The sequence below is a fragment of the Mobula hypostoma genome, chromosome 3 (assembly GCF_963921235.1).
Source record: "Mobula hypostoma chromosome 3, sMobHyp1.1, whole genome shotgun sequence".
NCBI classification, from domain to species: domain Eukaryota; kingdom Metazoa; phylum Chordata; class Chondrichthyes; order Myliobatiformes; family Myliobatidae; genus Mobula; species Mobula hypostoma.
Window position 1 is genome coordinate 105,798,242 of NC_086099.1, and position 19,870 is coordinate 105,818,111.

Genomic DNA, 19,870 nt, shown 5'->3' on the forward strand with positions numbered 1-19,870 from the left:
ATCAACTGATTCTCCATTGTCCATCCTGCTTGTTATTTCTTCAAAGAATTTCAATAAATTTCTCAAGATTTTTCCTTGAGCAAACCATGCTGACTACAGCTAGTTTATGCAACACACACAAAATACTGGAGGAACTCAGCAGGCCAGGCAGCATCTATGGAAAAAAGTACAGTCGACATTTCGGGCTGAAAACCTTTAGCGGACTGGAGAAAAAAAAAGCTGAGGAGTAGATTTGAAAGGTTGGGGGGGGGAGGGGAGAGAGAAACGCCAGGGGATACATTAAGCTTGGAAGGGGAAGGATGAAGCCAAGAGTTAGGAAGTTGATTGATGAGATAGAAGGCCATGGAAGAAAGAAGTGGGGTGGGGGGGGGGAGAGGAGACCCAGAAGGAGGAGATGGGCAGGCAAGGAGATAATATGAGAGAGGGACAAGGGGATGAGAAATGGTGAAGAGTGGGGATGGAGACAAGACTGATAGTTTGAGAAATCCATGTTCATGCCATCAAATTGGAGGCAACCCAAACAGAATATAAGGTGTCGTTCCTCCAACTAAGTGTGGCCTTATCCCGGTTGTGGAGAAGACCATGGATGGATATATCCGAATGGGAGTGGGAAGTGGAAATGAAATGGGTGGCCACTGAGAGATCCCGTTTGTTCTGGTGAACAGTGTAGATGCTCGGCGAAGCGGTCTCTCAATCTACGCCGTCTGGGTAGCCTCCAACCTGATGGTATGAACATCCATTCCTCAAACTTCCCGTAATGCCTCCAGCCCCCACCCCCTTCACCATTTCCCAGCCCCTCTCTCACGTTATCTCCTTGCCCGCCCACTGCCTCCCTCTGGTGCTCCTCCCCCCACTTTTCTTCCATGGCCTTCTCTCTCACATCATTCAACGTCCTGACTCTTTGCTTCATCCCTCCCCTCCAGGTTTCACCTATCACCTGGCGTTTCTCCCTCCCCTCCCCTTTCAAATCTACTCCAGTCCTGCCAAAGGGTTTCAGCCTTTGACTGTACTTTTTTCCATAATGCTGCCCGGCCTGCTGAGTTCCTCCGGCATTCTGAGTGCGTTGCTCGAAGTTCCAGGATCAGCAGGCTAAACTTCTCTTCAACATGTTTACTCAAACAACACACATAAAAGTTGCTGGTGAACGCTGCAGAATTCCCATTGTTTGCATGTTTACTCAAACGGCTGTTTCCACTGCGCAGGCGTACGCGTGATGGTCGACGCTCCTCGACCCCGTTTCACTGCGCAGGCGCGATGGGTTGACTGTCCAGACTGCGCAGGCGGGATGACTGTCCAGACTGCGCAGGCGTACACGTGACGGTCGACGCTCCTCGACCCCGTTTCACTGCGCAGGCGCGATCGGTTGACTGTCCAGACTGCGCAGGCGCGAGGGTTGAATGGGTCCGGACTGCGCATGCGAATTTTGTGTCGGCGGATTTGAATGTGATGGCGGGTAAAGTCGCGACGCGGGAGGGGATTACTCTCCGGGGCAGCGCCGAGATCGTGGCGGAGTTCTTCAGTAAGTCCTCGGGAACCGGGGCGGGTGGCCCCGAGGGCAGAAATAAGGAAAGGAAGGGTAGATGCCGGGGCTGGTTGCGTGGCCGAAGGGTGATTTTCAAGTGGCATTCGGGAGAGTTGGATGCGCGCATGATTTTGAAGAGTGGAGAGACGTGGGTCGTGTGCAGACAGACCGTCGGATTAACTTAATTTTGCTTCATACCAGCCGCTGACTGATTTTGTGGGCTCGGATCTGTTCCTGGTGCTGTACTGTTATATTAACAATGCCTAAAGTGTGCTGCAGACGAGTAGATTGTAAAGCGGATTCTGTTTTGTTGAAATATACACATGTACGTGGTTTGTAGTTGGGTTTAGATTTGATGCCAAATTGAATGGGGCTTCAAGTCACCTTCATCCATTGAAGGGGCTTTCCGTAATCACATAATCGTACTGATATGGACAAGAAAATATCTTGCACAGTTACTTTTGCCACAGAAAAATGCTTTACAGCTGTGACTTTGCATGTGTGTTGGCGTGAAAAAAGCTCACTAGCGCAGTTAATGAGATCAGATTAAAAAGGTGATGCTTAAGGAAGAAATTTTTGGGGCCTGAACAACTAAAGGCACAGCTGTGTGGCATGGAATTTTGGAGAACTCATGGCCGGAAATGAAAGGACACATATCATGGTTTACTAGTACTGGGTAAGGTTACAGAAGTCGAATGATTTGAATGCAATGGCTGAAAAAAAATCCTGCAAATTCAAATGAGCGCAGAGAATGAACTAAAACTAAACCAGTGGCTGATTAAGTCATGCTGATACAATTGGATTTATATGTTATTGACTGTCCTGTTGTACATACTATTTATTACAAATCTCCCATTGCACATTTAGATGGAGATGTAAGGTAAAGATTTTTACCACTCATTTATATGAAGGATGTAAATAATAAAGACAATTCAATTGTGTTTTTATATTAGACAAAGTTTCTAGTATTGCAGTTTTATACATCATGTCAGCAGGAAAAATTCAGGGGAGAGAAGAATTCAACATGGTCAGTTTGCCAGCCTATATCAGTATCAGGTTTATTTTCACTGTATTATGTTGTGACATTTGTTTTGTGGCAGCAGTAGAGTACAAGACATACAATTATTTAAAAACTACAATTATAAATAAGTAAATAGTGCTAAAGAGGAATAGCAAGGTCATGTTTTTGGTCTCAAGGACCATTCAAAAATATAATGGTGAAGTAGCTGTTCTTAAAATATTGTGCGAGTTTCAGGCTCCTGTACTGTACCTCCTCCTGATGTTAGTAATGGGAAGAGGACTTGTTCCAGATAGTGAGGGTCCTTAATGAGGGATGCTGCTTTCTTGAGTCACTGCCTTTTGAAGATGTCCTCAATGGTGGGTAGCATTGTCCTATTAGATTCTTTTTCAGCCCTTCACCTCTTCCCTCTTGGCTTCTTCATTCCTCTCTACCACCCACCCACTTTTACCCTCATCTAGTCTCACTTGCCAGTTTGTTATTCTTGCTCTCCTCCCACCTTTTTATTCTGGCTTCTGCTCTCCCTCCAGTCAAAAAGGTCCAAAAGTTTGACTGTTTATTCTCTCCCCCCCACCCGCCCCCCAATAGATGTTTCCAGACCTGCGTTCCTCCAGCATTTTATATCTGTTCCTCAAGATTTCCAGCATCTGCAGAATCTCTTGTGTTTATCCTTTTTAATGACATCAAATTTTTGTAAATAGTACCAATTTATGGCGAAAGAAGTAATTCTGTAATTTAAAAATTGGCTGTTGGAAAAACTCAACGGGTGAATCAACATTAGTAGTGGGAAGTAAAATGTCAATGTTTCGGAATGGAGGGAACGGAACCGATTCCAGTTTATTAACAATATGAAGGTGAGTGGGAGAGGGGCTGGTAGATAGGTGGGGAGGGGGTGATGGTCAGATGGAACTGAACCAGGAGATGGCAGGAATGGACCAAAGGAAAGGGGATGTAGGTGACAAGTGAGTTTGTATAAGAGGAGACACCTGCAGTTGTGAAATGCCTGAAATTGGAACATTCATCGTTTATGTCATTGCTTTGTTAGAATCAGACATAAACCCAAATGTCACAAATCCTACTGTTGCATTGACTATCCTGTAAGAATACCCCATCTGCACCACATCTGTTCAAGCCATTACAGGTACTTTTCTGTTTCCTGTAAGTATGATCTGTTGTTCTCCACTACCCACCATTGAAACAGAAAGGCAAGAGAGCTCCCTTGTCCTCACCTTTCACCCAACCAACTTCCACATCAAACACAATTTCATCTAACAGGTCCAACATGATCCCAGCAGCTCACGTCTTTCCCTCTTTGCCCACATATTGCTTTCTGCTAGGAACTGCTCTTTTTGGATTTCTTGGTCCACTCATTGCTTGCCAGACACCCCTCCATGAACCAGTCACCTGTTGCCTCACTATCAAGTTCACCACCATCCAGGGACTTAAACAGCCCTTCTAAGGCTGAGGTTCACCTGTACCTTTTTCAATCTAGATTACGACATTTAATGCTCAAGCTTAATGAAACTAAGTGACTGTCTTGCAGAGCATTGTCCACAGCAGCCATCTCGAGCTTCCAGTTGCATGTAATTCTGATTCCTTCCCACTCTCACAGTGACCCTTTCTCAACTTCTCCAATCAGAATCAGGTTTATTCTCACTGACATGTCGTAAACTAAACAGAAATATTGTACAAAAAAATCAAATAAGTGGAACAAAAAATAGAGAGGTGGTGTTCATTGTTCATTTTCTGTTTAGAAACCTGCTAGTGGATGGGAGAAAGTTGTTCCTAAAATGTCAAGTTTGTGTCTTCAGGCTCCAGTACCTCTTTTCTGATGAGAGTATGTCCTGGGTGATGATGAGGGTCCTTAATGATGGATGCCACCTTTTGAAGACATCTTCAATGATGGGAGGGGTGGGTTGTCCCTGATGAAGCTGAGTTTATAACCTTCTTCAGATTTTTCCGATCCTGAGCAATTGCTTCTTGGTACCAGTCAATGATGCGATCCAGTTAGAATGCTGTCCACAGTACATCTGTAGAAGTCTGCAGGAGTCTTTGGTGACATACTAAATCTCCTCGAATTCAAACTCCTAATTGAATATAGCCATAGATATGTCCTTTTGTAATATTATAAGTTTGTTGGGCTCCAAATACTTGAAACTGCTCACCCTTTCCATTACTGACCCCCTTGAGAAGGGCTGATGTGTGTTTTCTCAACTTCCCAGTCTTGAGGTCCACAATAATTTCCTTGGTCTTACTGACATTGAGTGCAAGGTTATTGTTACACTACCACTTAACTAGCTGGTCTATCTCATTCTGCTACACCATGGATATGAAGAGGTCAAACTAACTTCTCCAATTGTTCATTATACCAACCCCTCTCTCCCCACATCATTCCCTTTCCATCTATGTTCCCCTGTCACCTATTTGCCTTCATCCCTCTCCCCTTTGTACTGTTATATATTGGCAGTCTTTCTTGGTCCATCTGAGTCATGATGGAAGATCTCAACCTGAAAAGTGAGTTTGTGCCTTGCACCTTCACAAATGCTGAATGACTGGCTAAGTATTTTCAGCCTTCTGTTTTTATTCTATATTCCATTATTTGCAGTCTTGTTGTCTTCAATTTAATAACTGAGCTTTGAAGTCTTTCCAAGATGTAATGAAGTACTTTGTAATGTATATGTCACTTCTCTACTATAGCATGGTGTACTTAGTTTCGAGGCTATCATTTACGGAATGTGGAAAATCTGTCATAATTTTTTCATGGCAGTGGATACTTTATCTGAATCAGGTTTATCATCACTAGTCATGAAATTTCTTGTGGCAGTAGTACAGGGTAAGACGTACAAATCATGTCACAAAAATAGTGCTGAAGTGTCTGTGAGTTCATAGACTATTAAGAAATTTGATGAGAAAGGGAAAGATGCACTTTCTGAGGAAGCTTAAACAAGCATCACTCCCCAGTAACATCTTAACTACATTCTACAGAGGCGTGATTGAGAGTGTGCTGACCTTTTGCATCACAACCTGGTACTCCAGCTGCAGTGCTGTCGACAAAAAAGCCTTGCAGAGGGTGGTTAAGGGAGTAGAGAAGGTTATTGGGGTCTCCCTACCTTCTGTCCAAGACCTCTTTCAGAGTCGATGCCTCCAGAAGACACGGTACATCATTAAAGACCCCTCACACCCTCTCCATGAACTGTTTGTTCTTCTGCCATCAGGCAAACGTTACAGGAGCATCAAAACTAAAACCACAAGGCTACTAAACAGCTTCCTCCCACAGGCAGTCAGACTGCTAAATAGCTGCTCCACCTGACTCTCTGCTTTGGACACTTTTAACTTGCACTGGACACTTATAACTGATTTAACTGACATGTGGCTGTTGTGTTTTACTATTTATTGTTATGTTTATTATTTAGTGTTGCGTTTGTTATGTTATGATTGCACTGCCCCTGAGGAACGCTGTCTCATTCTGCCCTGCAGAGCTGATGTATGGTTAGAATGACGATAACATTTTTTGTGAATCTTTTGAATCTTTGAATGCTGTCCCCCAAATGTAGAGTGTGGGTCTTCAGGCTATTGTACCTCCTCCCCAATGCTAGTAATGAGAAGAGGGCATATCCTGGATGCTGAGAGCCCTTAATGACAGATGTTGCCCTCTTGAGGCACTACCTTTTAATGATGTCCTTAATGAAGGGAGGTTTCTGCATGTGATGGAGCTGAAAAGACTACAACCTCTTGACCCTGTCCATGGGAAGCCCCATACCAGGGAGTGAAGCAAAGAGAGAAGATAACATCTTCTGACAAGGGCCATCACTCTGCTTGGCGGGTGAGACTGATGGCCCTGAACCAATCTCAGGTTCTGATAGTGGTCACCAACTTTCTTCTCTAACAATTGACTCTGCACTCCTCAGTTGACTGATGTGTCATCTCAGATGACATCAGATGCAATCTCTACTGTGTAGTAGAGTGGTCCTGTTTTGTTCTGAATCTTTACAGTTATCCACTTGTGATCACCAGTACTGCTTGTTCAGGAGTGCAGCATCAGACCACTTTGCTTGAGCTGCCTTCAGTTTGTCTCAGCTGTTTGTCCTATATCCTCCTCCTGAGAATAGGTGTGATGAGATCCAAGAGTGAACACAAGGGACGATCCAGGATCCCAAGTAAGATTCTGGTTCAGTATTAGTGTAACGTGTTCTGCTGACATTGTTCAGTGTGTTCTTTAGACTCTGGACAAACCTTTTGGCCAACTCATTTGTGGCTGTGTGGTATGGCGTATGTAATGTGTCTTATTTTAGGAATGGCAGAAACCTCTGCCACAAACTGTGATCCATTGTCAGGAAGTGTTCTGCAAAAACCAGTCCTTGTAAAGAGGTTTCTCAACACATCTGCAGTGTACAAGGCTCTATAGAACTATTGAGAGCACTTCTGGCCACTTTGTGGCTGCATCCACTATCACGAAGAAATTTGTGCCCATGAACATTCTGGCAAAATCTGTACCTTCCATTCCCAGAGATGGAGAGACACTTGGCATCTTCTGGATATGTTAGCATCCTGTACAGTGCTCGGCAAACTGCTTGACCTGCTGATCTATCCCAGGCCACCAGACAAAGCTTTGAGCCAATGCTTTCATTTTGGCCATGTCTAGATGACTGGTGTGTAATCCTCCCACCCACCACACTTTAGCTTTCAGCTAAATACCCACATAAGGCAACCCCCGTCAAGTACAGGTTTATCATGGCACTGGTAAAAGTGGGGGAACTAGAGTTCCTTTTGCACATTCCAGCCATTTTGGGTGGTCATACAGACCTGAGAAAGTGTGGGGTCTTTCCTGGGTTCCCTTTGGATAATCTCTGCCGTTATAGGGAGACATTTGATTTCCACTAGGGAAGAATATGTAAAGAGGATTGTCTTTTTTTTGAAAAAATTTCCAGTATTTCCCTTTCCAAGGGTAAACAGGACAATGCAATAGCATTTCCATGATTAGTTGTTCTGTTGAATTCAATTTTGTAATTGTGTCCTCCAAGAAACAGCATTTGTGCTATGCTGTTAGTGGAACACCATTCTGTGCATTGAAAGTAGAAACTGGTCGTTTATGATCAGTAATACAGGTAAACTCTCTCCCATACAAGCAATGGTTGAAACATTTTACATGTTCAAACCAAACTCTAGTTCTCTGTCAATCTATGTATAATTTTAAACTGTAGCGGTAAGGGAACGTGATACAAAGGCTATCGAGCATACACTTCCATCACTCATGGTGTGTCACATTTACAACAAATGCAATCCACCTTATCTTCCACCAGTTGGACACAGGAGGGCAGCACCAATGGGAGAGACCAGCCCCCAACCCAGCGCAGCTGTGTGTGCTGACTTTGTTCATTTACACTCAAAAGAACCTGCAGTGTGTACTGCATGGATTCCTCTGATTACTTTTGGAAGTATTCTAATTTTGTTGTATTTAATTTAAATATATCATGTGCTACTCAGTTTAAACCATAGTTTTTTAAAATATATATTTTTACTATTTCTATCAAATTTTGGCTAATTGGGCAGTTGCTTAATTTGGCCAAAATGTTCTGATCCCGGTGTCCCATTAACTGGAATCCACTGTACACGTAAATGTGTATGGCAAATAACATTGATCCTTGATCTAGTTTCAAATGGTGAAATGTTTTCTGAAAACACACAACCTGGTGGTGCACGGACATAGCTACAGCTAGGTACAGCTTGGTAGCATTTTGGTGATCCAGTGCAGATTGTTCGATGTTTTGTCATACAATACTGAAATTTTACCTAACTGCATAGTAGGGCAAATGGTTTGGTCTTAATGGCTGCGTTTAATTTAATTTTTTTTAGATTATGGCATCAACAGCATCTTGTACCAACGTGGAATCTATCCACCAGAATCTTTCACACGAGTGCAGAAGTACGGGCTCACAATGCTTGTTACAACAGATCCTGTCCTTAACAGTTATCTGAAGAATGTAGTTGGCCAGCTGAAAGGTATGACTTAATTTATTTTTTATTTTGCTACAGCAATTTAAACATTCCTGTGAAATGTTTTTGTAGGTGCATGTTACATTTAGTCCTGAAGTGAAATTAATTTTCAGCCTTGAACTTCATAGTTTTATACACCATGAAAATGGGTCCCCTGGTCTAATTTGTCCACAAAAACTATCTGAAAGCTATTGCTCCCATTGCTTTTGGTTCATTAAGATCATTAAAGATACTATATTAGAAAACTTTGTTTTATCTCCTTAAATCTGTGCTTTCAACCTTCCCTTCTGTTGCATTTTGCTGGTATAGCTCATTCTGCAGGAATATACTTATTTGCTTCTGATAGTGACCCATTCTATGTGGTGCTAATCTCTGCATCAATTTCCTCATCCTGAACCCCCTGTTTTCTTTGCTGCTGCTGCTACTGAGTGTAAGTCATCATTATTGAGATGGAAAGGGGGAAGTATAATTAAAATTATCATGGGAGATGAATTCCAGAAAGAAATTAGTTGATCTGAAGTGTGTTTTCCATTCCATACATCATTATTAACATTATTGAGTGTGTTAACACTTGTATCAGCTGTTTAGAAACAGTAAGTGCTTAAGGAATAAGTTACTGTTCTAGATGTAGATATGTAGTGTATGTAGATAAGCCTACAAGAGGAGAGGCTGTACTTCATCTGGTATTGGGAAATGAACCTGGTCAGGTGTCACATCTCTCAGTGGGAGAGCATTTTGGAGATAGTGATCACAAATCTATCTCCTTTACCATAGCACTGGAGAGGGATAAGTACAGACAAGTTAGCAAAGTGTTTAATTGGAGTAAGGGGAAATATGGGGCTATCAGGCAGGAACTTGGAAGTATAAATTTTGAACGGATGTTCTCAGGGAAATGTACAGAAGAAATGTTGCAAATGTTCAGGGGATATTTGCATGGAGTTCTGCATAGGTACATTCCAATAAGACAGGGAAAGAATGACAGGAACCGTGGTGTACAAAGGCTGTTGTAAATCAAGTCAAGAAGAAAAGAAAAGCTTACGATAGGTTCAAAAAACTAGGTAATGATAGAGATCTAGAAGATTATAAGGCTAGCAGGAAGGAGCTTAATGAAATTAGGAGAGCCAGAAGGGGCCATGGGAAGGCCTTGGCGGACAGGATTAAGGAAAACCCTAAGGCATTCCACATGTATGTGAAGAGCAAGAGGGTGAGAAGTGAGAGAATAGGACCAATCAAATATGGAACCGGAGGAGATAGCAGAGGTACTTAATGAGTACTTTGTTTCAGTATTCACTGAGGAAAAGGATCTTGGCGATTGTAGGGATGACTTGCACCGGACTGAAAAGCTTGAGCATGTAGATACTAAGAAAGAGGATGTGCTGGAGCTTCTGGAAAGCATCGAGTTGGATAAGTCACCAGGACAGGATGAGATGTACCCCAGGCTACTGTGGGAGTGAGGAAGGAGATTGCTGAGCCTCTGGCGATTAGCTTTGCATCATCGATGGGGTCGGGAGAGGTTCCGGAGGATTGGAGGGTTGCAGATGTGGTTCCCTTAGTCAAGATATATGAACATTTGGAGAGGCATAATATGATTAGGAATAGTCAACATGGCTTTATCAAGGACAGGTCGTGCCTTATGAGCGTGATTGAAGTTTTTGAGGATGTAACTAAACACATTGATGAAGGAAGAGCAGTGGATGTAGTGTATATGGATTTCAGCAAGGCATTTGATAAGGTACCCCATGCAAGGCTTATTGAGGAAGTAAGGAGGCATGGGATCCAAGGGGATGTTGCTGTGTGGATCCAGAACTGGCTTGCCCACAGAAGGCAAAGAGTGGTTGCAGACAGGTCATATTCTGCCTGGAGTTCGGTGACCAATGGTGTGCTTCGGGGATCTGTTCCGGGACCCTTACTCTTTGTGATTTTTATAAATGACCTGGATGAGGAAGTGGAGGGTTGGGTTAGTAAATTTGCTGATGACACAAAGGTTGGGGGTGTTGTGGATATTGTGGAGGGCTGTCATAGGTTACAGCTGGACATTGCTAGGGTGCAAAACTGGGGCTGAGAAGTGGCAGATGGAGTTCAACCCAGATAAGTGTGAAGTGGTTCGTTTTGGTAGATCAAATATGATGGCAGAATATAGAATTAATGGTAAGACTCCTGGCAGTGTGGAGGATCAGAGGGATCTTGGGGTCTGAGTCCATAGGACACTCAAAGCTGCTGCACAAGTTGACTCTGACGTTAAGAAGGCATACGGTGTAATGGCCTTCATCAATGGTGGGATTGAGTTGAGGAGCCGAGAGGTAATGTTGCAGCTATATAGAATCCTGGTCAGACCCCACTTGGAGTACTGCGCTCAGTTCTGGTCACCTCACTACAGGAAGGATGTGGAAACAATAGAAAGGGTGCAGAGGAGATTTACAAGGAAGTTCCCTGGATTGGGGAGCATGCCTTATGAGAATAGGTTGAGTGAAATTGGCCTTTTCTCCTTGGAGCGACGGAGGATGAGAGGTGACCTGATAGAGGTGTATAAGATGATGAGGGGCATTGATTGTGTGGATAGTCAGAGGCTTTTCCCCAGGGCTGAAATGGCTAGCATGAGAGGGCATAGTTTTAAGGTGCTTGGAAGTAGGTACAGAGGAGATGTCAGGGGTAAGTTTTTTACACAGAGAGTGGTGAGTGCGTGGAATGGGCTGCCAGTGACAATAGTGGAGGCGGTTACGATAGGGTCTTTTAAGAGACTTCCTAGATAGGTACATGGAGCTTAGAAAAACAGGGGGCTATGGGTAACCCTAGGTAATTTCTAAGGTAAGGACATGTTCAGTACAACTTTGTGGGCCGAAAGGCCTGTATTGTGCTGTAGGTTTTCTATGTTTCTATGTAAAAGATCTGTGCACTGTAACAAGCAGGCATTCTGGAAGAATCCCTCTGAGCTCAAAGTGCTTTTAATCACAAAGATAAGTTTCAACTTCAACATTTTGGATGTAGAATGGTAATTTGGGTATTTGAAATGGAAACATACTGTATCTCAACTGATGCAATATACTTCACATATTCAAATAGTGGCTTCTGGTTAATTGGGATACATTGTGACTAGTACCCTTGGCCCAATTAAGCGGCTTACCCAATTAGTCGAAGCTTAATGGTTAAAAAGGTATAAAAATGGTAAACTGCTGTTTAACTGAGTAACTGAATAAAATACAGAACAAATTAGAACACTACCAATACTACTGCAGTACTTCAAAACTGTATTAGTTCCTAACAGCTTTGGAGAAATTAATACAGTGTAACTTGTTGTGTTCTGTAAATAAGCAAAGTTAGCTTGGGCACTTTGTGCTGATAATGGACTACCTTCATTGCCTTCCTGCTTGAAGTCCTGTCATAATCCAAGAATAAATTTCCTGGCATCCTGTGTAGTCACTAGCTCAAGGTCAGATGCGTCATCTTCATCACTTACTTGTCTTCAAGCTACACAAGTACATGGAACTGACACTAGTTAAAAACTCTTTGGCTGCAATCTTATGTCCGAATTAGTGGCACAGTGTCCCCAATAAATGGAGGGAGTCCTGCCTTTTTTCTCTATTAGTGTTTCTGTAATTTTTTAATGATACAGTGCGAAGTAGGCCTTTCCAACTCTTCAAGCCATGTCCCCCCAGCAACCCCTAGCAAACCCAATTAACCTTAACCTTATTGTCATAGTCGTAATCATACTTTATTGATTCCGAGGGAAATTGGTTTTCGTTACAGTTGTACCATAAATAATTAAATAGTAATAAAACCATAAATAATTAAATAGTAATATGTAAATTATGCCAGGAAATAAGTCCAGTACCAGCCTATTGGCTCAGGGTGTCTGACCCTCCAAGGGAGGAGTTGTAAAGTTTGATGGCCACATTATCAAATTATCACATTGTAAATTATCACAGGACAGTTTACAATGCTAAGTTGGCATAAAAATTCATGTCTTGTTTCTTTACGTAATTTATAATAGTTGTAAACCAGCATGTCCCATGCCCAGTGGCTGGTTTCAGTGTATTTAAAGAAGTTTAATAAAATATTTCTGAGCAAAAAGGGCAAGAGATTGCCCTTTAATTTTCCAAAGTATTTCCAGTTGTGAAACAGTAGCCTGCAATCTTTATAGACAATGATGTATGATTACTGCTTGTAAATTGCATATTTTATTTTGGAAGACTGGTTCTTGATATTAATCTATCTGCATAATTCCTGATTAAAATTGGTGCTTAGTCCCTTGCAACCACCCACTCATTTACAGGAAGGATGTTGGAGCTGTAGAGGATGCAGAAAAGATTCGCCAGGATTAGAGAGCATGAGGAAAGATTGATCAAGCTCGGGCTTTTCTCACGATGGACGAGGGGTGACTCGATAGTGGTGTACAAAATGATTAAGTGGCACAAATCGAATGGATAGCCAGAGACTATTTCCCAGGGCAGAAATGTCTAATACAAGTGGGCATTATTTTAAGGTGCTCAGAGGAAAGTATGACAGAGGTCAGAGGTGGCTTTTTTTTTTGCAACACACTGGTAAATGCATGAAACACTGCAGGGAATGGTATTGGAAGATTCATCAGGGTCATTTAAGAGACCATAAATCGAGGGCTATGTGAGAGGGAAGGGTTAGAATGCCCTTGGAATAGGTTAAAATGTTGGCACAATATAATGGGCTGAAAGGTTTGAACAGTGTTGCTGTACTGTTCTATGTTCTATTTAGTGTGGCATCCCTTTTTGTGAATGGTAAATTGTAGAAAATGGCATTCATGTCTAAAAGCAACACACACACAAAATACTGGTGAATGCAGCAGGCCAGGCAGCATCTCTAGGAAGAGGTACAGTCGACGTTTCGGGTCGAGGCCCTTCGTCAGGACTAACTTAAAGAAGAGATTGTAAGAGATTTGAAAGTAGGATGGGGAGGGGGAGATCCGAAATGATAGGAGAAGACAGGAGGGGGAGGGATGGAGCTAAGAGTTGGAAAGTTGATTGGCAAAAGGGATACAAGGCTGGAGAAGGGAGAGGATCATGAGATGGGAAGCCCAGGGAGAAAGAAAGGGGGAGGGGAGCCCAGAGGATGGAGAGCAGTCAAGGAGTTATAGTGAAAGGGACAGAGGGAGAAAAAAGAGAGAGGGGAAAAGGGGGGGGAATAAATAACGGATGGGCTATGAAGGGGACGAGGGGCATTATGGAAGTTAGAGAAGTCAATGTTCATGCCATCAGGTTGGAGGATACCCAGACGGAATATAAGGTGTTGTTCCTCCAACCTGAGTGTGGCTTCATCTTGACAGTAGAGGAGGCCGTGGATAGACATACCAGAATGGGAATGGGATGTGGAATTGAAATGTGTGACCACTGGGAGATTCTGCTTTCTCTGGTGGACAGAGTGTATGTGTTCAGCAAAACGATCTCCCAGCCTGCGTCGGGTCTCGCCAATATATAGAAGGGAGCATCGGACGCAGTATATCACCCCAGCCGATTCACAGGTGAAGTGTCGCCTCACCTGGAAGGACTGTTTGGGGCCCTGAATGGTGGTAAGGGAGGAAGTGTAAGGGCATGTGTAGCACTTGTTCCGCTTACACGGATAAGTGCCAGGAGGGAGATCAGTGGGGAGGGATGGGGGGGAACAAATGAACAAGGGAGTTGCGTAGGGAGCAATCCCTGCGGAAAGCAGAGGAGGGGTAGGGAAAGATGTGTTTAGTGGTGGGTTCCCATTGGAGGTGGCGGAAGTTATGGAGAATTGTATGTTGGACCCGGAGGCTGGTGGGGTGGCAGGTGAGGACAAGGGGAACCCTATTCCAATTGGGGTGGCGGGAGGATGGGGTGAGAGCAGATGTGCGTGAAATGGGAGAGGTGCGTTTGAGAGCAGAGTTGATGGTGGAGGAAGGGAAGCCCCTTTCTTTAAAAAAGGAGGACATCTCCTTCAGTTAGTCCTGACGAAGGGTCTCGGCCTGAAACGTCGACTGCACCTCTTCCTACAGATGCTGCCTGGCCTGCTGCGTTCACCAGCAACTTTGATGTGTGTTGCTTGAATTTCCAGCATCTGCAGAATTCCTGTTGTTGACATCTCCCTTGTCCTGGAATGAAAAACCTCATCTTGAGAGCAGATGCAACGGAGACGGAGGAATTGCGAGAAGGGGATGGCATTTTTGCAAGAGACAGGATAGGAAGAGGAATAGTCCAGGTAGCTGTGAGAGTCTGTAGGCTTATAGTAGACATCAGTAGGTAAGCTGTCTCCAGAGATAGAGACAGAAAAATCAAGAAAGGGGAGGGAGTTGTCGGAAATGGACCAGGTAAACTTGAGGGCAGGGTGAAAGTTGGAGGCAAAGTTAATGAAGTCGACGTGCTCAGCATGCGTGCAGGAAGCGCCAATGCAGTTGTCGATGTAGTGAAGGAAAAGTGGGGGACAATACCAGTATAGGCTTGGAACATGGATTGTTCCACAAAGCCACAAAAAGGCAGGCATAGCTGGGATCCATACTGGTGCCCATGGCTACACCTTTGGTTTGGAGGAAGTGGGAGGAGCCAAAGGAGAAATTATTAAGAGTAAGGACTAATTCTGCTAGACGGAGAAGAGCGGTGGTAGAGGGGAACTGATTAGGTCTGGAATTCAAAAAGAAGTGGAGAGCTTTGAGACCTTCCTGGTGGGGGATGGAGGTATATCAAGACCGGACGTCCATGGTGAAAATAAAATGGTGGGGGGCAGGGAACTTAAAATCATTGAAAAGATTCAGAGCGTGAGAAGTGTCACAAACATAGGTGAGAAGGGATTGAACAAGGGGGGATAAAACATTGTTGAGGTATGCAGAAATGAGTTTGGTGGGGCAGGAGCAAGCTGAGACAATGGGTCTACTTGGACAGGCAGGTGTGTGGATCTTGGGTAGGAGGTAAAAACGGGAAGTGCAAGGTGTGGGAACTATAAGGTTGGTAGCAGTGGATGGGAGATGCCCTGAGCTGATAAAGTTGGTGATGGTGTGGGAGACAATGGCTTGGTGTTCCTTAGTGGGGTCATGATCGAGGGGTAAGTAAGAAGAGGTATCCGCAAGTTGTCGCTGTGCCTTGACAAGGTAGAGGTCAGTACGCCAGACTAGAACAGCACCCCCCTTATTGGCGGGTTTTATAGTAAGGTTAGGATTAGTGCGGAGGGAGTGGAGAGCAGAGCGTTCGGAAGGAGTGAGGTTGGAATTGAAACAAGGTGTGAAGTCGAGAGAGTTGATGTCCCGTCAGCAGTTATTCTTCATGTCTAAAAATGTCATTTAGCAGTATTAGTTCAGTTTCTGAACTGTTAAGTTCTTATTTCAATAGTACACCAAACAATGTTAGTTGAGAAAAGTTAATACATTTAATTGGTGGGATATTAAAATTTAATGTTAAATTGTCCTTTTTATCTTTGCAAGATGGTATTTGTTTTGTATCTTTTCAGATTGGTTATGTAATCATTTTGTTCAACGGCTTGTGGTGGTTATCAACTGTATTGAAACAAATGAGGTGCTAGAAAGGTGGCAGTTCGACATAGAGTGTGACAAAACCATGACAGGATATAGGTAAGTATTGAGAACTATGCACAATTCAAAAATGAAAATGTAAGCCAAGCATCATAAGATAGCTGACTTGGTTCAAAGTTTTGAACTAATTACTTCCCTTTTAGTGAAATAACTTCCTAGAATTTTTCAAACTTTTCCTTTTAATGGAAACTTTGTGTATGTGAGAAAAGAGGGTCATCCAATAAGTATGACCTGTAAAGCAGCTGTGCTCAGGTGAAATGCATTTGAATAAAGATTTATTGGCACACTACACAAGTGGGAACGTGAAAGTCTCTGCTTCCATAGTTATAAATCATCAATGGTTATGTGGTATTCATAATTTTTCTCCTTGAGTATAATCAGAATCAGGTTTATTATCGCTGACCTATGTCATGAAATTTGTTTTGGTGGAAGCATTGCAGTGCAAGACAAAACAATTGCTGCAAGTTACAATAAATACATAGTGCAAAAGGGGAATAGTGATGTGGTGTTTAGTGTATTCAGAAATCAGATGGCAAAGAGGAAGAAGCTGCTCCTGAAACATTAAGTGTAGATCTTCAATCTCCTGCACCTCCTCCCTGATGACAGTAATGAGAAGAGGGAATGTCCTGGATTGTGAGGTACTTAATGATGGATGCTGCCTTCTTGAAGCATCGCCTTTTGAAGATGTTCTCAATGCTGGGAAGGGTTGTATCAATGGTGGACTAGGCTGAATCTACAGCACCTTGCTATCCCACATGTTGGAGCCATCATCATAGGTAGCGATGCAGCCAATCCAAATGCGCTCCAATGTACATCTGTAGAAAGTTACTTAACAAATATCCTCAAACCCCTACTGAATTATAGCTGCTGGTGTGCCAGTTTTGTGATTTGCTTTGATATTTTGGGCCCAGGATAGATTCTGTGAGAGTTGGCGAGTTTGAGGCTTCTTATCCTTTTCACTACTGATCTCTCAATGAGGACAGGTGTGCATTCTCTCAACTTCCCCTTCCTGAAGATCTTTTTTAATCCACTTGATATCTGTGAACTGTTATCAATATTAAGTTTTGGGTGATACTTTAGACTGATTATTTATAAAGGCAAAAATAGAAATAGTTAAGTTCGAATCGCATATTACTGGTTAGATTTCATGGTTAGAGCTTTGATGCAATAATAATTACCCTAAGTTCTTCCTACTGCATCTATTGCTATAGATATTTAATTTTGTTTTGTAGTTCTGCTTACTCATCCCGGATGTTTTCGGCTATTTTGTTTAATTTTTACATTCAGCTTTTCTAGGATAGGAATATTTTTAAATGTATTGTTCCAAAATTATGGTAAGAATGCATTAAAGTGCCCGAGTAGTCTTTTCTTCCAGAACGGCTACCCATCCAATTGTATTTAGACTATTATCAATCAGAACAGATATTTAGTCCATTTTCCACCATATGCTGATACCCAGATTTACTTCCTGAGTTCGGTGATAGCTGATACTGTTAATTACTTTCACTATGATTATTCCCTTGTACCTCTATTCATTGCAGTCAAGCAAGAGAAAAATCAGAAAAAGCTATCCAAGATGAAATCCGGTCTGTCATTAGGCAGATAACTGCTACAGTAACGTTCTTGCCTTTGCTCGATACTGCATGTAAGTAAATATTAATTTATATTATAATATTGTTGTATTTGTTATTTATTACTTGATTTTATTTCTTTCCACCATCTACTCATTACTGAATGCAACCTGTTAATTACTTGACTTTTGCTAGTTGCCAGGTGTTGAGTGACTGTAAATAACTTTATTACTTTCATTTTATTAATCAGTAGATTCTATTTCAGTTCAGGAGTGCTGCTTCAGAATTTTGCAAAGAATTGTTATCTTGCTCTAATCTTACTGGTTAATTACTTTTAAGTATTATTTGCACTTCATACAAGACACAGAAAGAAATTACTGATTAAGTTTTCAAAAACTATGGTTGGACACAAAGACTTCTGAGTTAGTTTTTTCCCCAAGATCTTTTAATTCATCTCGTTACAGTCGGTCTATGTATATTACAACCAGTCTACGTATATCGCAGTTACATATAACTTGTACATTGTTTTATATTATGACTTTTACATTGATATTTATTGTGCTGCTTTGTCTTTTTTTCATTGTGTTCTTTGTTCATTATGCTTCTGTTTTTAATGCTATATTGGATCCAGGGTAACAATTATTTTGTTCTCCTTTACATTTGTGTGTACTGAAGAATAACATTAAATAATTTTAAATCTTGAATATTGAGAATGATCTCTGATAATCAGAGTTTTCTGGCTTGGGAGCAAGGTACCCGATGAGCAACCTTGTTATATCTGAGGTAGTAAATAGAACATGAAGCCAAATTTGGACAATAACGTCTTAAAATTTACTAGTATCAGGAAAGGTCATTTTCAGTGTGTGATTCTGGATGTATGACTAGAATGGCAGAGCTGAAAACTGAAATCACTTTTTAAAGAAATTTCTGTATCATTCTGAATGACTATATGTCTGTTCTTTGCACTGTACTGCCACACTATTTTATTTTCAATACAATTTATTTTTGGCTTTTCAGGTTCTTTTGATCTACTCATATATACAGATAAAGATCTGGAGGTACCAGAAAAATGGGAAGAATCAGGACCACAGTTTGTAAACAATTCTGAAGAGGTTCGTCTACGATCTTTCACTACCACCATACACAAAGTGAATAGTATGGTTGCATACAAAAAAATTGATTCATTTTCATAAGGCATAATGTACAGAATCGCTTTGTATAGTAAGCTGTGTATTTGTACAAAAATTCCTCTGTTTAATGGTCTCACCACTTTATGTATACTTGAGAATGAGTCAACTGTCCATACTGTAATTGTCTAATCTTGGTTTCCATTTTCAGAGTATAGTTTCTATGTGCTTGAAAAAATTTCTTTGTAACTTTTATTTCCCTCATGGCATAATTCATAGATGTTTTACCCATGTGTTAGTACCATATTTTACATTAGGAATCAATTTTAATAAGATAATTTATATCATTGGATTTATTTTAGTTTTTCAAAACTAAAGATGATATGCAGGTGATAATCAAGCTGAAAGAGTGGCAGCATCTTGGGTTTTTACAGCTTCTAATTCTCTCAAGTGCAGTTTACTAATTTTTCCCATCTCTTCCTCCCACAAAAAGAAACCCTAATATTGATGTTGGTGGTTTTTTCCTCCAGAAAACAAGTACAAGATATCTTTAATTGGGCTGAGACATTTAAATCAAAAATCATTTGGGAATTGTTTCTTGAAGGTGGTATGGTTAACCCATGTATTAGAAATTAGATTTGACTCTTATGCATTTCAACTTGTAATTGTATTGGGAAGTTTAGTGTGCCATCAGCAGATCTGAAGACAGCATCAGTTCCCCTCTAGAGAAGCAGATAATTATTAGAATAGTCCAAAATGCTTAATTCTTACAGCTATATCAAACTAATTTGACAGTAGCTAGAGTACTTGTATATTTACTGTCTTTGACAACATCAGTTTGGAAAAACACTGGATTTATTTCAGCTTTTACATATTTGAATATTTTCTTTATTGTCTTTGCATTCAGTGTATTAAAAATAAAATCACTGGTTAAATACCAGATTATATAATTTCTAATGGAATGATCTATTTACTTTGGAAACAAGTAGAGATAACTTGTTTGTCTGATATCTGCATCTAGAATTCTCATGCAACCAGTAAAAACTTCTAAGGAAAATATCATTTGGATTGTTGCTGAAGGATTCTGAAATATCTTACAACTTATTGAGCAACAAAACTGTAGTTTTATTA

General features: G+C 41.6%; 1 protein-coding gene across 1 annotated transcript; it reads left to right on the forward strand.

Annotated features, from left to right (window-relative positions):
• Nucleotides 1-1,398: 1,398 nt before the first annotated feature.
• mad2l1 (MAD2 mitotic arrest deficient-like 1 (yeast)) lies at nucleotides 1,399-19,654 on the forward strand. The gene is made up of 5 exons (XM_063042233.1): nucleotides 1,399-1,519; nucleotides 8,394-8,540; nucleotides 15,960-16,080; nucleotides 17,583-17,686; nucleotides 18,630-19,654. Exons 1-5 carry the CDS (start codon nucleotides 1,447-1,449, stop codon nucleotides 18,803-18,805), a joined length of 621 nt encoding a protein of 206 aa, XP_062898303.1. The 5' UTR covers nucleotides 1,399-1,446; the 3' UTR covers nucleotides 18,806-19,654.
• Nucleotides 19,655-19,870: the final 216 nt, after the last annotated feature.

What these genes read in the sequence shown, in the direction of transcription:
- mad2l1 (XM_063042233.1), top strand. Translation starts at nt 1,447, where the DNA reads ATGGCGGGTAAAGTCGCGACGCGGGAGGGGATTACTCTCCGGGGCAGC. An exon ending in GATCGTGGCGGAGTTCTTCA is followed by an intron (nt 1,520 to 8,393) that starts GTAAGTCCTCGG and finishes AATTTTTTTTAG; the next exon opens with ATTATGGCATCAACAGCATC. An exon ending in TGTAGTTGGCCAGCTGAAAG is followed by an intron (nt 8,541 to 15,959) that starts GTATGACTTAAT and finishes GTATCTTTTCAG; the next exon opens with ATTGGTTATGTAATCATTTT.